This window comes from Formica exsecta, unplaced genomic scaffold, assembly GCF_003651465.1.
Source record: "Formica exsecta isolate Colony F162 unplaced genomic scaffold, ASM365146v1 scaffold733, whole genome shotgun sequence".
In the NCBI taxonomy this organism is placed as follows: Eukaryota; Metazoa; Arthropoda; class Insecta; order Hymenoptera; family Formicidae; genus Formica; species Formica exsecta.
The window spans coordinates 218,963-239,749 of NW_021853499.1; the positions used below are offsets into that span (position 1 = coordinate 218,963).

General features: G+C 34.5%; 4 protein-coding genes across 6 annotated transcripts in view; 1 reads left to right on the forward strand and 3 right to left on the reverse strand.

Annotated features, from left to right (window-relative positions):
* The window catches only part of LOC115243781 (zinc finger protein 423-like), an 89,459-nt gene extending 88,039 nt beyond the window's left edge, over window positions 1-1,420 (reverse strand). For both annotated transcript variants that reach the window (XM_029821009.1, XM_029821008.1), the window contains exons 1-2: window positions 1,356-1,420; window positions 321-847 (exon numbers count right to left, since the gene is read on the reverse strand). In XM_029821009.1, the coding sequence (XP_029676869.1) occupies window positions 321-360 (40 nt within the window). In that variant the 5' untranslated portion in view covers window positions 361-847; window positions 1,356-1,420. The remainder of the gene's footprint in view (window positions 1-320; window positions 848-1,355) is intronic.
* Window positions 1,421-1,625: 205 nt separating this feature from the next.
* LOC115243783 (ragulator complex protein LAMTOR4 homolog) lies at window positions 1,626-2,960 on the forward strand. 2 transcript variants are annotated; one of them, XM_029821013.1, is made up of 3 exons: window positions 1,626-1,837; window positions 2,259-2,333; window positions 2,406-2,960. In XM_029821013.1, exons 1-3 carry the CDS (start codon window positions 1,802-1,804, stop codon window positions 2,646-2,648), a joined length of 354 nt encoding a protein of 117 aa, XP_029676873.1. In that variant the 5' UTR covers window positions 1,626-1,801; the 3' UTR covers window positions 2,649-2,960. The 2 variants fall into 2 exon arrangements, with proteins under 2 accessions (XP_029676873.1, XP_029676874.1); XM_029821014.1 differs by lacking the exon at window positions 1,626-1,837 and adding an exon at window positions 1,940-2,168.
* Window positions 2,961-3,045: 85 nt separating this feature from the next.
* LOC115243782 (coiled-coil domain-containing protein 130 homolog) lies at window positions 3,046-4,737 on the reverse strand. The gene is made up of 5 exons (XM_029821011.1): window positions 4,571-4,737; window positions 4,064-4,379; window positions 3,716-3,976; window positions 3,469-3,601; window positions 3,046-3,380 (listed from the first exon to the last, which is right to left on the reverse strand). Exons 2-5 carry the CDS (start codon window positions 4,373-4,375, stop codon window positions 3,160-3,162), a joined length of 927 nt encoding a protein of 308 aa, XP_029676871.1. The 5' UTR covers window positions 4,376-4,379; window positions 4,571-4,737; the 3' UTR covers window positions 3,046-3,159.
* Window positions 4,738-6,011: 1,274 nt separating this feature from the next.
* LOC115243784 lies at window positions 6,012-13,353 on the reverse strand. Its single transcript, XM_029821015.1, has 6 exons — window positions 13,286-13,353; window positions 10,656-11,198; window positions 9,783-10,056; window positions 8,697-8,795; window positions 6,670-7,552; window positions 6,012-6,092 (listed from the first exon to the last, which is right to left on the reverse strand). The coding sequence occupies exons 1-5, from the start codon at window positions 13,289-13,291 to the stop codon at window positions 6,687-6,689; spliced, it is 1,788 nt and encodes a 595-aa protein (XP_029676875.1). The 5' UTR covers window positions 13,292-13,353; the 3' UTR covers window positions 6,012-6,092; window positions 6,670-6,686.
* Between the last annotated feature and the right edge of the window lie 7,434 nt (window positions 13,354-20,787).

Sequence of the window (20,787 nt, forward strand, 5' to 3'; positions counted from 1 at the left end):
TATATATATAATGTAATGTGTAATCATTAAAACGTACAATCATTAGAATTTTCGAATTTCAAAGTCATCTGGATATAATTTAGTCGTTTTAATAATTATAGATTGATACAATATCGATGATTGATACAGTATTTTGAATATTTTTTACTAATGACAAATGTATAAAACTGACAGTACTTATAGATTATGATAACCTGCTTGTATCAGTTATCAACATTTTCCGTTTATTTACATGCATCGATGTGTCTTGGAAAGTTCTAATGATCGTATATTTGTATCGAATAGATCTAACAAACTGATATAATAATGACAAGACTTACGTTTGAGAGATCGTGGCTTCGCCTGCTTCCTCCTGGACATATCACCGCACTGACACACGCACTTGCGAGCGTGGACGGGGAATCAATAGCGGCTCCTCATCGGCATGTCACTACGCGCGGACCACACTCGAATTACGACGAAACGATCTGTCCTATCCCGCACTATATTATTCTTTGTTCCAAAACGCGATGATTACGACGCGAATTCGTTCGCGAGAATGTAGCAGCGCGTCGAGTCAAGATCTCGAAAGTCGCGCGCGATCGAGAATCAAACGTCACGCCGCGAAACGCGTACCACGTGGTCCGCTCCGGCGCGCCAAGGGCGTACGCGATTGCGAGCGCGCTGGACCGGCGACAGCCGCGCTCGGAAGACACGCGACGAATGACGTAGGCGGCCAAGGTTCGCGTCGCGGCCGTAGAGAACCACTGGCGTTGCGCAAGCGTGTCACCTGCGCGGCCGCCATGCGCGACACACGCACACACACTCGCCATCCTTTTCTTCCTCCCGTTACACACATACACGCGATCTGTAAATAAACCCCGAAATGTTTTCCTATTGTATTTTGTTAACATTCCTTTCTCTAGATAATAACATTCCTTTTTCGATATAACGTTGTAGAGAGTTATAGAAATTCACGTGGGTTTTTTTTCTTTCACAATTAATTTATATAAAATTGTAGAAATATTGTATATGATACGAGAGTTGTCAATCTTTTCCGTCACATATATATGTATATATAATATGAAAATATATCGTGTGTATATTAATACGCATGCTACTTTTCCTATGTTATCGTCGATAAAAGGATAAAGGGATAATGTATCGACAGGGTAAAAAAAGGGATGCATGAAAAAAATATCTCCAATTATTTTCATCTTTCGTCAACGAACACATTCTACTGCTCACTTCTCGCGACATTAATATTAATTCAATGCGTTTATGTTTAATACATAATGCAGCCGAAATCGACGAAATTTATGCATACAGTATCAATACAGTTAATTACAAAATAACAACGCACTTAATGCACATACCTGATGACGATTGGACATTAATCGCAATCGCATAATCGGAGGAAAGATACGCGAGAGCGATTTCGATCCATTCCAGATACACATAAAATCGATGCTGATATCCCGGATTATTATACGAGAAATATGCTTTACGAAATAATTTTACGTGCGCGAGATTCGGTTTCGAATTCGGTTTAATAATCGCGAAAAATACCGAGAGCGATCCGTCTGTCCATCCGTTCCTCGCAGCGTCTTGTGCGACTGTGGTTCGAAATCTATCGAATATTGCGATTCTCGAAATATCGAAAATTATTAAGAGGGCGTTAGTACATACACGCGGTGACGCATACTTCAGGTTTATTATCTTTTATGCGAGTGACAGAGACTCTCGGAGAGACAAACAATTTTCATTCGTATTATTTCGTCGGCGTCAAGAGACGTATTTGTATCAGCACTTATATTTATGCATGACATTTTGCCGTCCTTTGACATTGTCATCATACGTAAGTTTGCGATTTCTCTCCGTTATTGCTTGTTTTCAGTTTTTTGTTACTCAGGTTAGGATAAAAAGCGAAAGAGATAAATCTTAAAAGATAAATATTATGAATAAGTAGGGGAGATATGTACAGAGATTTAGAATTGTTTCCAGTTCAAATTTGAGCGTTAAATTGTGTTCGGCTTTTGACAATTTTTCCTGTTTACGCTAGTTAATATAATGTCTAATAACAAATCTACACTCCACAAGATGATATATTATAGTAATTTCGTTGTTACGTTTATTATACTTACAATCATAATAATTCTACTTATTTACTATATGCAAATTTAATACAGGTAATATTTTATTATTTCTTTTCTCGCTTAGTAATTAGTTGAAATAAAAAGTATATAAGAGATATCACACGTTGCATAAACTATTTGCAGAAAATGTTGGCCTTAGAGCGCATACCCGATCAAACTGGATACTTGGTATTAACAGAGGATGGTGCTGTATTAACGGTAAGAGACTGCTTACGACGATACCTTTCTATTTGTAATAACAAGTAAATTATTCTGTATTTGTTGTTGCAGTCTGGAGGAGATTTGGAAAATGATGAGAGAATAGCAAATATCATTAGTAGTTTGGTTACATTGACGAGTAAGGTTGATCCCAAGGCATTTCCTTTGAACAATGCCTTTGAAAAAATATCTATCAACTATAAAGATCATTGCTACGTTGTATGTCTTTCCAATAAGAAGATTTATGTGGTGAAAAGGAATTTACCATCTCCGACTACAGCAAACGTGGAACCGCAGTCTATCATTGAAATGTGAATAAAAGTAATGCATACAAAACAAATAAATCTATTCTGTAAACTTTAGTATATCTGACATATACAAGTTCAATTTCTTCAACTATTCTAAGAGGTTTATTCATCGTTATGTATTTATATAGAAATATATGTCATTTTAAAGAATAAAGTTAGTGCAATGTATCGCATAGTTTTAGGAAAGGTTAAATGTCTTTGTGTTATATATTCAATGTAATGATTTCTTTCAATTATTAATGTAAAATATTCTTCCAATGTATGACTTTATGAAAATTATGGCTATTACCATTTTTGAAATATATTTTTTATCAAAATACTTTTAAAAGTTTTATGTATTGTACACCACATTTTACACTTTTAATCTTAGTGCATCTTGATTTTGAAACATTAACATTGTTTAAGATAAATCTGTTTTTATAGCATTTTATTAACAAATATAACAGATATGTTAATACATTTATTATATATATATATATATGTATTGCGCTCTTTATGGATGATAAAATATTAAAGTATTAAGTATCACTGTCGCTACTAGAACTATCGTAGTTTACTAAAGACGTACTTGAATCATTGACTTTCGAAGTACTAGCATTACCTGTTACTTCCTGTACTTTTGGCAATTCTTGATTTTGTGGTTTTAATCGGTCACTCGAAAATAATACCTTCTTTTTATTTTTAGATCGTACAATAGAGACTAATCGTTTTAATGTCGTGCTTCCTTTCTTTCTTACATCTAAAGAAAAAGTACACACACATATTCATTAATGTAATAATATGTAATACATACATTTGAGTTAATTTAAATGCTAAGTAAAACATACCTCTTTTATGGGTGAGTAATTTGGCTAGTTTGATGTCATCCTCGTGTTCATTTACTATGTCAATATCTAGCCCAGTCTTTTTTAATAAAGCATGATCTTCATTTTGCTTCTTCTTGAGTTCTTTTTTCTTTTCCTATAATAATAAAAACGTCAGATTTAGAAAAAAACTCAAATTTATTATTAGTAACCAAGTATTCTAATTGCGTGAATAAACAATAAATACATTATTAAAAATAAATTTATATACCCGAAATAAAGCTCTCACTGCACAATTGGAACTATAGTCATCTTTCCAAATACTTTCATTCAAAGCTATTGCATTTTCCAGTGTCCTATCTCGGGATTTAGCTACTTTTTTGTCTTCTATACCATGCTCCAATTTGTACATTGCATCGTCATATAATCTGCACGATACTTCTTTCGTTTCGGGCACAACCTGCTCATTCTGTTTAGGATCCCATCGATTTTCTTGACGCCTTGCGCCGCTCACTATGACATAGTCCAAATTCTAGGGAATGATAAAACATATCTTTAATTAAGTACAAAACCAACATTCACTTTTTCATTCATTTTAGTATTATCGCTTGTGGCTTACAGCAGGATCAGTTTTAATTTCAAAGTGGTTGTCGCAGAGATGACACTTCATGCGAAACTGATAAAGTGGTGTACTGAAGTACATTCCAATCTTCTTCTTCTCTGCGTTATACCGAACGCCCATGCCAATGTGATTCCCGCATCCATTGCACCATATATTGTAGGGCATCTCAAACCGTATGATCAAAATGCCCATGTGGAGCTTGCGGGCTCGTTCACGCAATGCATGAGTGCCCTGGAACTTATTGAGACCACCGGCACGAGGATCATAGTCCGGTGGATAGTACAAATTTGTTCCCTTTCGTTCTCCCATTGTGCTACAATGTATTTGTTAATATATAAAACATAACACGATAACTATAATTGCAAATGATAAATAATTATGTAATGTAGATTATTATTAATTTTTCACAAAAATATGTTTTGTATGTGCCTGCTATCATTATTTGTACTTATTTATATATGTGTATGCTATAATAGTTATTTATAATATAATTCTACTACATACCTTAATTTCTTTTCAAATTCTAGGAGAAAATATGAAGTGGTTGGAGTTTATTGAAATTAATCTTTCTCACGTTCGCAGATTCGTGTGTGACGTTGATCTTGACGTTTCTTCAATAAAATTCAGTTTAGAAAATACAATACATCGCATATTGCACTTGCATATTAGATAGTAGTGACACTTGAGACTATTCTTGAAACTAGATAACCGTATACCATGATGTGGTACATATGTTCAATATATCATAATATGATACATAACTAAAACTTTTATTTTTTATTTTATCGGTTTGGAAGCAATTTTAATGAATTTAGATAATTTTTAACTAGATTAATAATAATCATTTTTATTACATATTTAATTTAAAAATATTTGATTTATATCGTATTTTTGTGGAATAAAAAAAAACTTACCCACATTTGTGTGTGTGTGTGTGTGTGGAGAGGGATACCGTTTTAAATAATAATAATAAATATTTCATATAGGAATAAATAATGTATATTATACACATATTTTGGTAGTCTATATTAGAACGCCTCCAGTAGACGGTATCCTTCTGTGAGGAAAAAGGTATTATGTATCTGTCAGTATATATATAGAAGAAAATTTCCTTTTTCGATAAAATAGCGTTTTTCTTTGGTAAAAATAGACTAAATAATGATTTTCATTTCTTGTATATCGAAATTTTTATATGTAAAACTGAGAATTCTTCTATAATTTTAGTAATTTCAATGTAAAATTGATTTATACTCCTAAAATAATTAATTTGTATGTGTATATGTATGTGTGAGAGACACAAATATTTTTTTGATAAAATTGAGATGGACGTTTAATATAAAAGTATATAATTTTACATTGATTTATTCAAAGAAATTAACATATAGCTTTAAAGCCATTTGTTCATGGCATTGTAAGTCCCTTATAAAATATGGGTCTTATTGTCTAGTTACCTCGAGGACTTATGTACATACGTTCAGACCTGCTACGATCGAAAATGACGAACAAAGAACACGTAACAAAGAGAGTTTTTATCACAAATTAAATTATAACATATAAAATCGCAATAATTATCCTATATAATTAACAAAAAATTATTTTATTAATATTTCTGGGTTTAGATTTCTCTGATTTACTTACAGAATCCATATAATCATTTCTGTCAGCAAACCAAGATATATACCGAGTGTCTTAAAAGATAACTTCAAGTCTCCTCTCCTCGTTTGATAAAAAACTCGTAAAATCTCGAAGACTATCGCGATACTCGGTATAACCCGCGACACACTTTGGTGTCGTAAACTACGCGTTTCAATGGTACACGAAACCTCTTCCTCAAATATGTGATTGTTCTTTCGTTCCGACTTTGAAATGTCGAATTCTAGAAATCGCTTTCGCCAAGTTGTTAGCTTCTCTTCTTCCTTGAAGTTTATGTGATCGTTGAATAACGAAAATCTTTATCGTCCATAAAGATGCGGATATCTGTATCCGTATTTGATTGGATATGGATAGTACGCGACCGCATGGACTACTGCAACAGAAAAAATGCGGATGCATTAAAATATGTTAATATCTCCTAAAACATAATGTGACAGATACAGGGGAAAATATTTCTTTCTTTTAATTTTTATTAAAATAATTTTTCTTAATATAAAATAAATTAATAATTATTCAAGTTTATTTCTAAATCTAATATAAGAGTCTACAAATATTATTTCAAAGCAATCTTCCTTTTTCTGATCGCAAATAACTACGCTGTGATTCCAAATAAAACTTGTAACAATATTTTTTTCCTATCTATCCTATTTATCTATATTTACATAATTACATGCTCGATACAATAATAATGCAACTAAAATGAAAGTACATATTTATTCTTATTATATGTTTGGAATGACAAGATATGTGTGTGTAATATTTCACCAACACATTTTCGAGTACACTATGTGTCTATGTGTGTGCTGTACTTTCACTCCAGTATTTAAAAAATGTCAGAGAGATTGTTCCGAAATATCAAAATACATTGTCACACTTATCGAAAAAACTTGCAAAATTTTTTGAAAAAATACCGTTATTTCACACACGCTTATAATATGCCGACGCGTTACCTGCCTCAACCTCACAGTCAACGGAACCTCATCTTCTGCAGCGACGAGTAAAGTGCGAGTCGTTTGGCGAACGCTCGCCTTTGGAGAACGTTCCTCTTATGGAAGGGATTCAGCGTCTTAAAAGTCGGTACGAGCGACCCTTGATCCTGCCAATAATGGGCTGACGGCACCGAGTTCAGAAGAGGCACCTTCAGTGGACCGCCCAAGGTGCCCTGAAGATGATTCGCGAACTGGGGCTGTCCGTGAAAGTCCACGTGCGGCTGCAACTTGGGCAGATCGAGGGCACCGGGCAGGAGGGACACCTTCAAGGGCGCGATTTGCGGCTCGGTGTCTATAGACAGACTTGAGTACACCGATGTACCGCCATCATCGTGCGGCAGCTTGATGGAATCGAACGAAACAGCGGGATTTGCCGGGTATTGAATGTGTTGCAATGGGGAGTAATCTATATTCGGCTGAATCGACAGATTAGGATCGCCCAGATGGAAGTGATGATGCAACGGTAACTGAGGCAGTTGATAAGCGTTGTCTTGCACGGACGGATACTTTTGCACCGTATTACCATAATTCTGCGCTGCATTGTCCTGATTCGCGGGTTGATGATTTGGTGTCCCGTAGATAGGAGCCGGATGCTGCGCGGGAGGATAAGGGTTTACGTTGCTGTTGTCTTGATTGACGGTTTGATCCTTTGAACCAACGCTACCTTTCGGCACGCTGTTGAGGAGATTCACTACGGTGGAGCCTTTGGCCGGTCCACCGAAACTCTCCTCTAACTTGGACAGATCCGGCTTTTCCTGCACCACCACGTTCGTACGTTGGTCGTTCTGGTCGTCCAGGTCAGATTTCGTCGGCGTCACGATCAGCAGGCCACCCTGGCCATTGTCTGTGGATGTGACGTCTGTCAGTCACGTTTATTCAGTGCTTTAGTGTTAAGTACAGATTCGTTAGTCGAGGTGGAGCATAAAAGCAGATACTGTCAAAGCCTGATTAAAGTTGTTGCGAGTGTGCCGAAAGTATTACAACATTGTATCGGTCGAGCAAGTGCCAAGTATGGTACAACATGAATCTAAATTCCATATATTCGTTCAAATATACGGACAGTTACACAAATTTGCAGAAAACTGTATTACACTAATTGTCATTAAAAATTAGTACATATTAAATTTCAGAAAAGTGAATTTTAGAAGAGACACAGCGTGAGACAAGATAGAATAGTTCTTATATATTTTGTGATTACAACACATTCATACGAAATATATGATAATCAACATATTTTACTAACAATAAATAACGTTGTTGAGAGAGTGATTTATATACATATACATATAAAATTTATATCAGCACGCAGAGATGCACACAGGTATATGCTGAGAGTAAAAGAAATTGAGGAAGTATGTCAGGAAACATGGACTTTACCGCAGCTATCTCTCGGTCAATAACTTTTGGGGAAAGTGAAAGGTCGCGTGCTGATACGTGGGAAGAGTCATTCGGAATTGTGAAACGAAATCCTGTTCGTTTCGAAGAGAATTGACATTCACTGCGATTCTCGGCGATGACGATGCTACGATACGGAAATTACGAAAGGGAAATTCGAGCGTCATCAAGAGAGTTGCATCAACACGTTTCCAGAAGAACATCGAAAGCATTGGCTTCCGCCAAAGATATTATAATTGTCAGTTGATGTTTGGTAGCGAAATTTATTCGTGAAAGCGGCAGCTGATAGCGCTCTCTTGAATAAACTTAAAGAGTACAAAAATTTTACGCGGTTACTACTTTTTGCAATTCAAGGAGAAAACAAAGACTTCTTGATTACCTTTTTCTCTCCGTGAGGAAGGATTGTTTCTTCGCATAATTATTTACATTGGAAATATTAGACGGAAGTCGTTAGACTTATTAAGTCTTCATCAGTGCGTAATTACTACCTTGGATTAATTGTGTATCTTAGAAAAGCGTATAAACGTAGAAGTACAATGGTGTGCAGGAACTTTACAATGTTTACAATTACATATAAGGAAAGTGAAACCTACCATCTGTTGGCACTCTGTAGGTCTCTGGACTGTAATCATTAGGCGCTTCGGAGTAATCATCCGAACTCGGCGGTGGTCCAGAATAGCTAGGATCATGTCCTGTATATTTTCACAAAAAAGTATTTAATGGAATATTAACGTCATCACGTGTATACAAGAATAAATGTCTTATCGACCCGAATGTGCGATCAACCCGATAATTATAGAACAGGATGCATTTAATTTTATAGACTACATCATTTTAATTTGAAATTCAAGATGCAAGTATCAATAACCTTGTAATGTGTCGTAATGATCTTTAGCGTACGCCAACTTGTTTCGAATCATTTTCATCGATTACAACGTTCTATTGTTATCGCTTGGCAAACGGATTCGAGAAAAGCGAATAATATCTGATTAGAGGTCTCGAACGTATCATTACCGTTTAAAATATCTGTATTCGTGGATAATCGGTTGGCTTGCAATCACTAAAATAATGATCTTTATCCGGTCTGTCATTTCTCAATATAAAATTATATCTCCGATCGATTTCCATGTCTAATCGGTTGACTGTGATATAAACAAGTGAGCGTACAATAGAAAGCATGCGTCTAATTTTTATATATGTGTATATACAATACCAACGCTCTCTCTTGCATCTTTTGCTTCCTCATTGAGGAAGCTTTGTTTTCGTGACAAAATTTTCTTTCCAGTTTTCTATGCCAATCATTAAAGGATAGTTGATATTGAATTTAGTTTGAATTGGTGAAAAGGGGTTCACTTTTCATAAAATTTTGAATTTTTTGAGAAATGTCTGTACACGCTGTAACTTTCGCAAATTTTGAGATATCTTCCTCTATGAGAAAGAATGTAAAATTGAAAAACCTGCTTGCTTTAAGGAGCTTAAGCTTTGTGAGCAAAATAAAATGATGAGGAAGTAATGCGCAAGTTTCTAATTTGCACAATTTTCATCTTTTTATACATATACGTTTATGTATGCGATGTAGTTTTTTATTAATTTCCTAATCGCTTTTTTTCTTAACTATTGTTAATTACAAGCGGAAAAATCCATAAATTTTGTTTTATAAAGATTATTTAATTTCTTACCTATATTTTGAACCGGCGGATGATCGTAATAAGTGTCTGGTGGATAAGGCTTTGGTTCCGTCAACGCGCTGGCCGCCAGACTTTTACCAAAGGACGTGATAACATCTCCGGCTTTACTGACAACTTTGCCTTTACCCGCCAAGAGGTAACCACCGCCCTTGACTAGTTGACCCTTTAGAGCTAGCACGCCGCCGCCGATTGCCTTGAGAGCTTGGAACACTGTGCCGAAGATAGCCTTCTTGAAGTCCCAAGGGCCGAAGGGCTTCTCTGCATACTAAAAAGAAATGTCATTTGCATGTTAAATTATGCCACTGTGTTGTATAATAAAATAAATTTTTAAGTAATATACTTTGTCAATCTTTTTCCCCCTTTTTTCTTCTATCTATCTATCTATCTATCTATCCCTTTGTTCTCTTCTTCAACCTTTTTTTTCTATCTTTTAAGAAAAATATATTGTACATTTTTAAGAAAATTATTCATTATTTAGGGTAATGGCTTGTCTAATGTCTAATACAATGATTTTCACTTCACACTGTTTACTTGTATTTCACATGGAATATTTTGCAATGTTTAAGCCAAAGGGGATAATGAAAACACGGTTAAAAAACCGGTTAAATTTCACTCCTTTGCAGCACAATTTTGACGACCTAGATCACGTGTGTTTTCAATGTACGTAGAACGACTTTTTCTCTTGGTACCTGCAAAGCATTCCGATCTATTCGGTTCTACTCTTGTTTTCTAGTCTTTATATAAGGATCCAACAATTCTTTTCTCTGTGTATTGCCTTTCAACTTTTTGTGACGTTCCTTATTCGAATAAACGAGAGTGTGTAGAGTAATTCATCGCCATTAAAAAAAAGAAAATAATGATTACCGAATAAGTATGTTCCACTGTGGGTGTACCGTATACCGGAGCGTGATACCCCGATTGACTGCTACTCGCCAATGCTTTTCCGGCAGAGCTGCTGGACGCGCTCGCGACACCGCTTAACAAACCGCCAGCTATGCTGGTTAAGAGACCAGCGGATCCGGCGTCGAAGCCTCTCTTGATCCTCTCCTGCATCATCGCGGCGTATTTCGGATCGGCGATAACGTCGATCGTCACCAGCTTCTCGTCATCGATCCCCTTCGTCGCGTCCGATTCCGTTGACAGGATGTCGGAGATCACCTCCCAAGGTGATCCCCTCTGATCCGCGTCGCTCTTCGTCTCATCCAGATGATTTTGATCCTCCGGTGATCTCCAGACATCCGGATTCGAGAGATCGATTTCTCCTCGATTGTCCGCGCTTCTCCGATATGGCGCCAATCGCTCCAGCTGTTCGGCCGCTCTCCTCAGCAACGTTTCCCGGTCGTTCTTCGCGGTTTCCGAGCGAGCCACGATTATCGAGCACCACGTCACTATCAAGAATTCCCTCAGCTGAAACGCACGATGAGAGAAACGACAATATGTATAATTATAATATCTACTAATTTATGGAAACTCTCTTCGAAGCGACAATTGTACATCATTGATCGTATATTAAGGATGCGGTAGCAATAGCATGCCAGCTGCTAAGTAATATCTTAGGAAAGTCTCTGTCGCGTTCTCATTAAATTGAATTAATGACTACGAATTATTCTGAGGGTCAAGGGTTGATCTTGAAAAATGACTTAAGCGTGGAGCGTATCAACAGAAATGCAGCAAGTAGAGCGATACTGGGTGAAAGTCATGCGACTACCGGCCGTTTGAAATACGTTCACTATGTGCATCGTACATGACTTGAGGCAGAAACGACCATCTCGTCGATACTGATGATTTCACATAGATATGGTGAGACAAATAAAGCGAAACACCGCTCCTTAGCAATATAAAACGCGGCATGAACTTATGTAATTCATTCTCAGAACAATCTGGTTTGTTACGAGTATCAGCGAAAGTAATCGCTAATTTGTAGATTGTAAATAAATCGAACAACGAGCGATCTCAAGGAAGAAAACACGTGTCCACAAGAAACAATAATGAATTGTTTTAATGACTATGTTCACACGTCACCCTTAATTGGGTTTAATAACATCCTAAAATTGACTAATTACAGTCGTTCCTTTCTTCAGAGGAATAGTCGTAATTGGTCAGTTTTAAAACTACGGATGTTATTAAACCCAATTAAGGGTAACGTATAAACATAGTCTATGACGTGTGAACTATCCGGGCGTGATCTTTCGATGTAATTGATCGCGGAACGGCCGTTTGTTGCTTGAATGAGCGAGAGTAATCGTTATAACCTTGATCTTGCATATGCAAAGTCATGGACTGACCTAGTTTTTCGCGTACATTCTCGATGGTTTCTAAAAAGTAGCGATTAAACGTCAGCTAATGATTATTTTTATATTTCAGTTTACTAGGCAAATCGAGTTTTTCAAAAGAAAGCTATTTTCTCTTCACAGAAAGCCAATGTGAAGAGATAAACGAAGACAAACTTCCGGTTTGAAATCTTCACACTTCACAAATAAAATTTTCGATTATATCTATTGACTCTTCCATCTTTTGCCATATATTAGACACGCACGATTATTTTATTAAAAGTAAATCTAATTAGAAAGTAAATCTTACAAGAGGATATATCAAAGCAACACGAGCGATAAAATCATACTTTTTGATGATTTTGCAGTTTATTCGTAAAAATTTTTAAGATACTTTTAAAAAGTCTAAAGCCATAAATAAAAATATCTCATGAAAAATTAAAGACCTTTCTCTTTGCAAATAAAAACTCGCAGCCAAAAAAATTAATACGTGAAAAATGAGTCATTTAGATTTATTTAGCAAACAATTTCGCGATCAGAAAGAATCTGCAGTAGTAATCTGTGGTAGTAAAAATGCAAGCTATAGCAAGAGCAGGAATTATAATAAATACAATGCATTCGGAATTAACATCTTAAATCTCACGAAACAATGTGATTTGTTGAAATAAGTTTATCGTCTTGGAAGAAAACTCGCGGATGTGGCGACTTTCGACAAAGGCATTTTAGCCGCAGATTAATTATCTCTTCACAGCTCGCGGTCTGTGCAGCTGTTGAGGAAACTGTTCCGCATATTCCCCTCATTGTTGCATGTGAAACTCGCAACGCGAGGAGTATACCGAAGAAAGGTTACGGACACAACTTTCACGTGGCATTGAGAAGGCGCCTTGCTCTCGAGCGGCGCGGCGTGAAATCGACAAACGGATGATGATGATGATAAATCGCACGTAATTAGCTACCGAGCATTTCGAAAAGTAAATATGTAAAGTTTTTATTGATAAAAGATTATGGCACTTTTCCATCGCTCGTCGTAAAATTTGCAAAGTCCTCTAACGAGGAGGTGAGGAGGTGCGAGAGAGATTTTGATGAATATCAATCACACAGAGATTAATTCCGGCGTGAATTAAGCGTGTCTTTTATGCGGGTTTAAATTTCAATTGACACTTCACACATTTTGACAATGCGAGTAGCATGCGAGGCACAATGATGAGATTGCGAAACGCGTACCTTCATACTTGACTTTCACGGTACAACGGCGAAATGATCACGGCACTCTCACTGAGCTCACTGACCATCGCCATGGAATATATCTTCTCTTTATACCGACTCCCACCTCGTAGGAAAGTGACATCCATCTTGCCGGGTTGCGGGTCTGCCAAAATTGACGCTTATACTATTACGTTATAGCTCATTAGGTTTATCTCGTGAATAATAATTAAGCGAATTTTATTATTTCCTGTCGTGTACGTAATTAATGTTATTACATAATTAACTGAAAGAAAGTAAATAGATATATATATTATAAAATTGAAATATTCTAATTTCGAATTAACATTTTTCTGATATATTATCGATTTAATTTTATTGTATATTAATTCCTCAGATTAATTCGTACGCTGTTTTGTCTTATAAATATGAAATTCAAATATAAAAATAAAAAAATGTGTGATAATAATATGATGATGCAAATATTGTGTCTTTACTATTCAAATTTTTTGATGATTTCGCGAATAAATGCAGACAGTGTCTCATAAGAATCTATAATTTTACGATCGTCAAATATATACTCTGGAATTTTGACGTGTTGATTTATACAACTGTGTCTATACTTATAGTGATCGAATGGCGACTGTATTAATAAATCGAATCGATAGGTAAATACAATTACGTAAAATGCGTGTTTTAGAACGTCTCGTGAGATGAAAGTTTAACAATACAATAATAAAATAAATACGGATGTGTCGTTAGCATTGCAGATGTCAGATTGTCAAGCATTGTATGTATCATGTGGAACCGCTCATTTACTTTCTTCGATTTCCATCGCGCCAACTCCAACCTGTCACGAATGCAAACCGAAATTACGCGTCGCGTCGCATGCACATTTTAAAGCACATAGAAACGCGGAAAAGGAAGAACTTGAGATATTATTTTTGACGAAATTCACAAGTCGAGTCACGTGAACGAAAGCTGCAATGCATGTCATCTTTTTGAAACATCGAGCCTGCTCATTAACAATAAGTAATGTGCTCATTTTCATTACGTGTACTTGAGTAATGAACTGACACAATGAAGATAAGATAATATCTGTATTACAGAATTATATCGTCAAGAATTAAAATTTTTTAGATTTATGGCGTCCATTTATCTCGATTGTAAATTAAATAATTATTTGGTAATTATATATTTATCAATAATTATTACGTGCAATTCTGACAACTCTCGTCCACGCGGAATGAAACTAAAACCATTACAGCGTGATGGTCCCCTTACCTCTATTGTCTTTCCGACGATATGGAATAGAAAGTATGTCTTTATAGACATCGATTTATATCCCGATTGTAATTCGCGGGGGAGAGCCGATTAGTCGTGGATACATAATTTATGAGCTGTATTTTATGTGCGTAATAACGAGATGATTGCCATCCGTGCATTGAATTGTAACGACTCAAAGATCTTCGTTTACAGGCGTTTCCTGGCTCATTCCAGACATCAAGTTTCCAATCGCGAATAATCGACCTCCGAGTCGCTTTGAATCATTTGCGGTGCGTTTTCACCGCGCATTAATTATTTTTATATAAGTCTCGGTTGCGTGTCAACTATGTAACATTTACATTCGAACACACACATATCAAAAATGCGTAAGATGATGTAACACGGATAGCTTTCGTATTAATAACGAAATAATAAATAAACGATGTCTTCAGGCTGATTTAATAAAATGTAAATAGTGTAAAGGAAGCAAAATTCCCAATAAAATGTAAATAGCTTAGAAATCAATGAGATAAATCATTCGTTTATTTGATATATTATATGCTCAGACTATTTGTATGTCATAATATTCATTACGAGAATATTTTCACTTACCTTACCTCGTTTCGCTTCGAATCTTGAAAGCGGCAATTTTTCGCGAGTCGATAATCAATTTCGATCATCACGAATTGATGACAAATGACATTAAAGACTAAAGAACAAACATTCTATCATCATTTTTCAGAAATATAACATTATTATTCATTTTTGTTATTATTTTCCGTTATTATTATCCTAAATTCTTCGGTTTTTGATACAGCATCAGAGACAGAATAAAACGATAAAAATTATAGATATTTGTTAACAATTATATAGAGCAACAAAAATTAAGAATAATCTTTTCGATTTATAATTTTGTTCTGTTTAATAATTGATGATTTTTCGTGATCTCGATGAAAATAATTTGCACGAAAGGACGACAGATTAGAGGGTAGCTCGGGAAAGCCGGATATAGTGGGGCAGATATGAATAAATAAATGCGTAAATTGGCATAGTGAAAATATGTAATAAACATATTTTATGCAATATATGAAAACTTATAGATACACAACACGGCTTCGTCACCATCGGTACCACCGCCACTCCCAGCACCTGCTCCACCGCCAATCACCATCGAATCTCTCTGTTGACTAACAGTCTCTACGCGATAATATAGAAAATTTAATATATGTATATCCATAACACGTGATTCAACATCTAAAATAGCATATTCGCACAATTTTTCCTCGCTTTTTGTATATTTCTAAAATCTAATTAAACCATTACAAGTGTAATTTGCAGCTTTATTAAAAAAGAAATGCAGAGAAACAATGCTTTAGTCTTCAAACAAATGAAACTAAAGCTAACAAATTTGACTTTCATTCCCCGCTTAAAAGATCGTTTGTTTTCCGTCCTGGGGAGAACGCATCGGGAGGTTCGGTAACGTAACGGGCCCGCATACAGGACCATCTCGTCCTACGTCCGGGAGTGTTAGCTGAAGGGCAGGAGCAAAGCGGGGGCGGTGCAAGAAGTCTCTCTCCTTTGTCACGCTCACTTTCGAACTAATTTCCATGTTACGTGTTTACAAATCAGTGCGCTCGGCGTACAATCGTACATAATCCAAGAGATTATATCATATATATATATGTATATATATGTATATACAGAACAATCGTAAACCGCTGAATCTGGGTAAAGAACACGCGATTAGATTCATCTATCGCGGTTGTGGGAATTCCCCTCTCCTTTCATTCACCTTCTTCTCTCTCCTCTCGCCCCTCGCGCGACACTATCGTGAAAGAAGATATTATCGAAACTTCGATTCAATTTCGTCCTCGGTCCAGGAACCGATGCGGAATCAGTCGCGAGCTTCGTCCAATACGCGTCTTTCGCTTTTGGAATCAATACTTCTGCAAGTAAACGCCTTTTTGCACAGCCTGAACGCGAGGCGAACTCTCCTCGTTCGCAGCGCGAATCCGCCTCGAACGTATGTATATATCTATGTATCCGCGCGAGTGGACCAACCGCGATAGAGGAAAAAAAAGCAAGAGACGGCTTCGATGAGAGATCGCAGGATTCTATTTTTCATCTCGGCGGTACAGGCGATAGAGATTGAGAATCTGAGGGATCAAAGGTATACTCGATGATATTCGGTGCGATAGTCGCGAAACACCGCGATGGAAGGACTCCGGATGATCCTGTTTCGATGACGAACTCGCGCTCAGCATTCTCTTGCAAGCAATTTTGCGAAATTGCCGAAAATGGAAAGGCTCTCCGCGATACCGAAGCTCCTCGGAATTCTAGAAAAAGACAGACGCGTGCGCGTATCGGTGCCAATCACGTTCGGTAAAAGCGAGGATTAACAAATCGATACAATTAGAATCGAAGTCTCAAAATATAAAAAAAGCAATTGCGCTCGTCATTCGTTCGCTGCTTGAACGGACTCTCTCTCTCTATCTTTCTCCCTCTATTTCCTTTCTCCGTTAAACCGCGGAATATATTAATGACAAAAATGTGGGGTATTTCTTTGCTTAAGATGATAATTTCCCCGATGGGATTGCGAGAGCGAATTCCGCTACGGCTTTTTAATCGTGATCACAGGACAATTAGCCTCCAGCTGCTCTCGGTCTCCTGCTTTGGAATCGAAGAAGCGACGCATTTGTCTTGCACAGCGTAAATTTACAATTGGGCGCAGACACTATGTAAAAAATGTTACATACATGTTTCCCCGCGCGCGAGAAAGATTTAAAGTGTCAAAGTATCTGTAAACGTGGCATCTACTACTCGTAATTGTGTTTGCGCATTCGTGGGGAGTCGAAGTCATCGAAAATCCGATCGATCGATCGGACTCGTAATTTTTCATAACACAAGAAGAGACAACTTCTCAATCACGCGTGCTCCTCACTTTCGCGTTTCAGTATCTTCGCCAACTGCATCCGTTTCTGCGCGACTGAGGGCGATCACGTTCGACCGGTTATAGTTTCTCAATTCTTCACATCGAGCTTTCGATCCTGTCATTTTTAGATTATTTCCGAATATCGAAAGAAAATTTAAATAAAATTGAAAATTTTATTTCCTTCTCAAAATTATTTCTACACAGGGGTCTTTACTTCATCGAAAATACAAATTTTACACCGAAAGTGTCCTCTACAATTTAAATTTCTTTCCATGCATAATTCTAACATGAATAAAATGCGCGGATGATATATATCCGTAATCTATCGTGATTATTTAATATGATATACTATAAAATTATGAGCATTGCTTCTTCACATTCTTATATCCGTCTATAAAAATAGCGATATTGATTGAGACAACATCAAAGTAGATAATCCTTAATTGGTACGACAGAGAGTATTGATATTTAATACACACAGTCAGTTTATTCTCAAAATAAGAAAAATAAAACAAAAATTGTAGATATTTATTTTTAAGACACAAATTAAGAAAATAAAAAATTATTCACATTTATAATGCGGTATTCTAATAGATAATGCCATACCAGTTAAGGAGTAGAGTATATTTTTTTACAGACTTGTAATATATTCTTCGAGAGGGGAACCAGCCCCTGGCTTTACATTTCCGTTTTAATTTCTTTAATTGAGAGTGATACAGCGACAGAGGCTAGGCGATGATATGTATTTTTTTTTTGTCATATGTCAATGATTCGAGACAGGTTTCGTGCGGCGAACGTGGTCGTCCTCGGCCGGGACCACGCCGGACTCTCTCCCTCCTTCTAAAGGATCGTATCTAAATATCGTACGTAATACAACTCCTGCCGTGTACCTAAGTGCGAGAATCCACGTGTGCTGCGTGTACTACTGGTAATTTAACAATCAAAAAATCGTCATCTGCGAAATTGAAAGCTGCGTTTCCCCCCCTTCCCTATTATTAGCGCTGCGCTGCTGCATCCACCGCTTCGTCGCAGAGAATTAACTATGAATCGTGTGTATTTAGTAATCGTTACATCGAATGTATTCGGTACAGCCTAGAATACTGAGCAAAGAACGAACAGATCAGCGATCGGTGATCCGTGAACGATCCTCGAAGCGCCATACCCAAGTGAATCTATCTGACTCTCCTCTCTTTTTCTCTCTCTCTTTCTTATTCTCTCGTCTCGATCCGCGTCGCAAATCGTAAATCGTAAAAATTCACCGTAAAGTCGCGAGCCAAGGTCAAGATCCCCGAGGATCGATCGATCGCTGTTTCCCCCAGCCTTTTTTTTTATATATGCTTTTTCCTCTCTGTATATGTGTATATATGTATAAGTATATATATTGTATTATTGCGTAGGCTTTATATCGTCGGTGTTATTTTCTTCATCTCCCTCCCTCCCACCGGTCACGCTTGCGCTTCTTTCATTGCTATATATATAATAGTGATAATAATAATAACGATAATAATCATAAGAGTACTAATAATAATAATAATAGTAATCATAATAATAATTACGAGATAATATAATAACAATCATAATTATAAAGATCTTGATAATCGTCTAATGTCGCCTGTGCGACATATCCTGTCGCGTTATGTCTGTATAAAGGACATGGCTACTTTGTACGGCGGCTGAAAAAAAAAAGCAGCCGTTTTTTTTTAACCGGTTCGCGACACCAGTGACGGAAATTGAGAGATATCGTGGGAGGACAAGAAACGAAAAGAGAGGAAGAGAAACCAACGTTTATTACGCGTTTAAGAGCAATAGTGACTCGAAATGCTTTGTAAAAAATTTATAGAATATATATATATATATATATATATATATATATATATATATATATATATATATATATATATATATATATATATATATACAAATATAAATATATATATATATATATATATATATATATATATATATATATATATATATATATATATATATATATATATATATATATATATATATATATATATATATATATATATATATATATATATATATATATATATATATATATATATATATATATATATATATATATATATATATATATATATATATATATATATATATATATATATATATATATATATATATATATATATATATATATATATATATATATATATATATATATATATATATATATATATATATATATATATATATATATATATATATATATATATATATATATATATATATATATATATATATATATATATATATATATATATATATATATATATATATATATATATATATATATATATATATATATATATATATATATATATATATATATATATATATATATATATATATATATATATATATATATATATATATATATATATATATATATATATATATATATATATATATATATATATATATATATATATATATATATATATATATATATATATATATATATATATATATATATATATATATATATATATATATATATATATATATATATATATATATATATATATATATATATATATATATATATATATATATATATATATATATATATATATATATATATATATATATATATATATATATATATATATATATATATATATATATATATATATATATATATATATATATATATATATATATATATATATATATATATATATATATATATATATATATATATATATATATATATATATATATATATATATATATATATATATATATATATATATATATATATATATATATATATATATATATATATATATATATATATATATATATATATATATATATATATATATATATATATATATATATATATATATATATATATATATATATATATATATATATATATATATATATATATATATATATATATATATATATATATATATATATATATATATATATATATACACACATACATATACATATATGCTTTTTCCTCTCTGTATATGTGTATATATGTATAAGTATATATATTGTATTATTGCGTAGGCTTTATATCGTCGGTGTTATTTTCTTCATCTCCCTCCCTCCCACCGGTCACGCTTGCGCTTCTTTCATTGCTATATATATAATAGTGATAATAATAATAACGATAATAATCATAAGAGTACTAATAATAATAATAATAGTAATCATAATAATAATTACGAGATAATATAATAACAATCATAATTATAAAGATCTTGATAATCGTCTAATGTCGCCTGTGCGACATATCCTGTCGCGTTATGTCTGTATAAAGGACATGGCTACTTTGTACGGCGGC

What these genes read in the sequence shown, in the direction of transcription:
- LOC115243784 (XM_029821015.1), bottom strand. An exon ending in CAGTGGAACATACTTATTCG is followed by an intron (nt 10,057 to 10,655) that starts GTAATCATTATT and finishes ATTTCTTTTTAG; the next exon opens with TATGCAGAGAAGCCCTTCGG. An exon ending in CTACAGAGTGCCAACAGATG is followed by an intron (nt 7,553 to 8,696) that starts GTAGGTTTCACT and finishes TCACATCCACAG; the next exon opens with ACAATGGCCAGGGTGGCCTG.
- LOC115243783 (XM_029821013.1), top strand. Translation starts at nt 1,802, where the DNA reads ATGACATTTTGCCGTCCTTTGACATTGTCATCATAC. An exon ending in CTTTGACATTGTCATCATAC is followed by an intron (nt 1,838 to 2,258) that starts GTAAGTTTGCGA and finishes AACTATTTGCAG; the next exon opens with AAAATGTTGGCCTTAGAGCG. An exon ending in AGGATGGTGCTGTATTAACG is followed by an intron (nt 2,334 to 2,405) that starts GTAAGAGACTGC and finishes TTGTTGTTGCAG; the next exon opens with TCTGGAGGAGATTTGGAAAA.
- LOC115243782 (XM_029821011.1), bottom strand. Translation starts at nt 4,375, where the DNA reads ATGGGAGAACGAAAGGGAACAAATTTGTACTATCCACCGGACTATGAT. An exon ending in CAGTGAGAGCTTTATTTCGG is followed by an intron (nt 3,602 to 3,715) that starts GTATATAAATTT and finishes TTATTATTATAG; the next exon opens with GAAAAGAAAAAAGAACTCAA. An exon ending in ATTACTCACCCATAAAAGAG is followed by an intron (nt 3,381 to 3,468) that starts GTATGTTTTACT and finishes CTTTTTCTTTAG; the next exon opens with ATGTAAGAAAGAAAGGAAGC.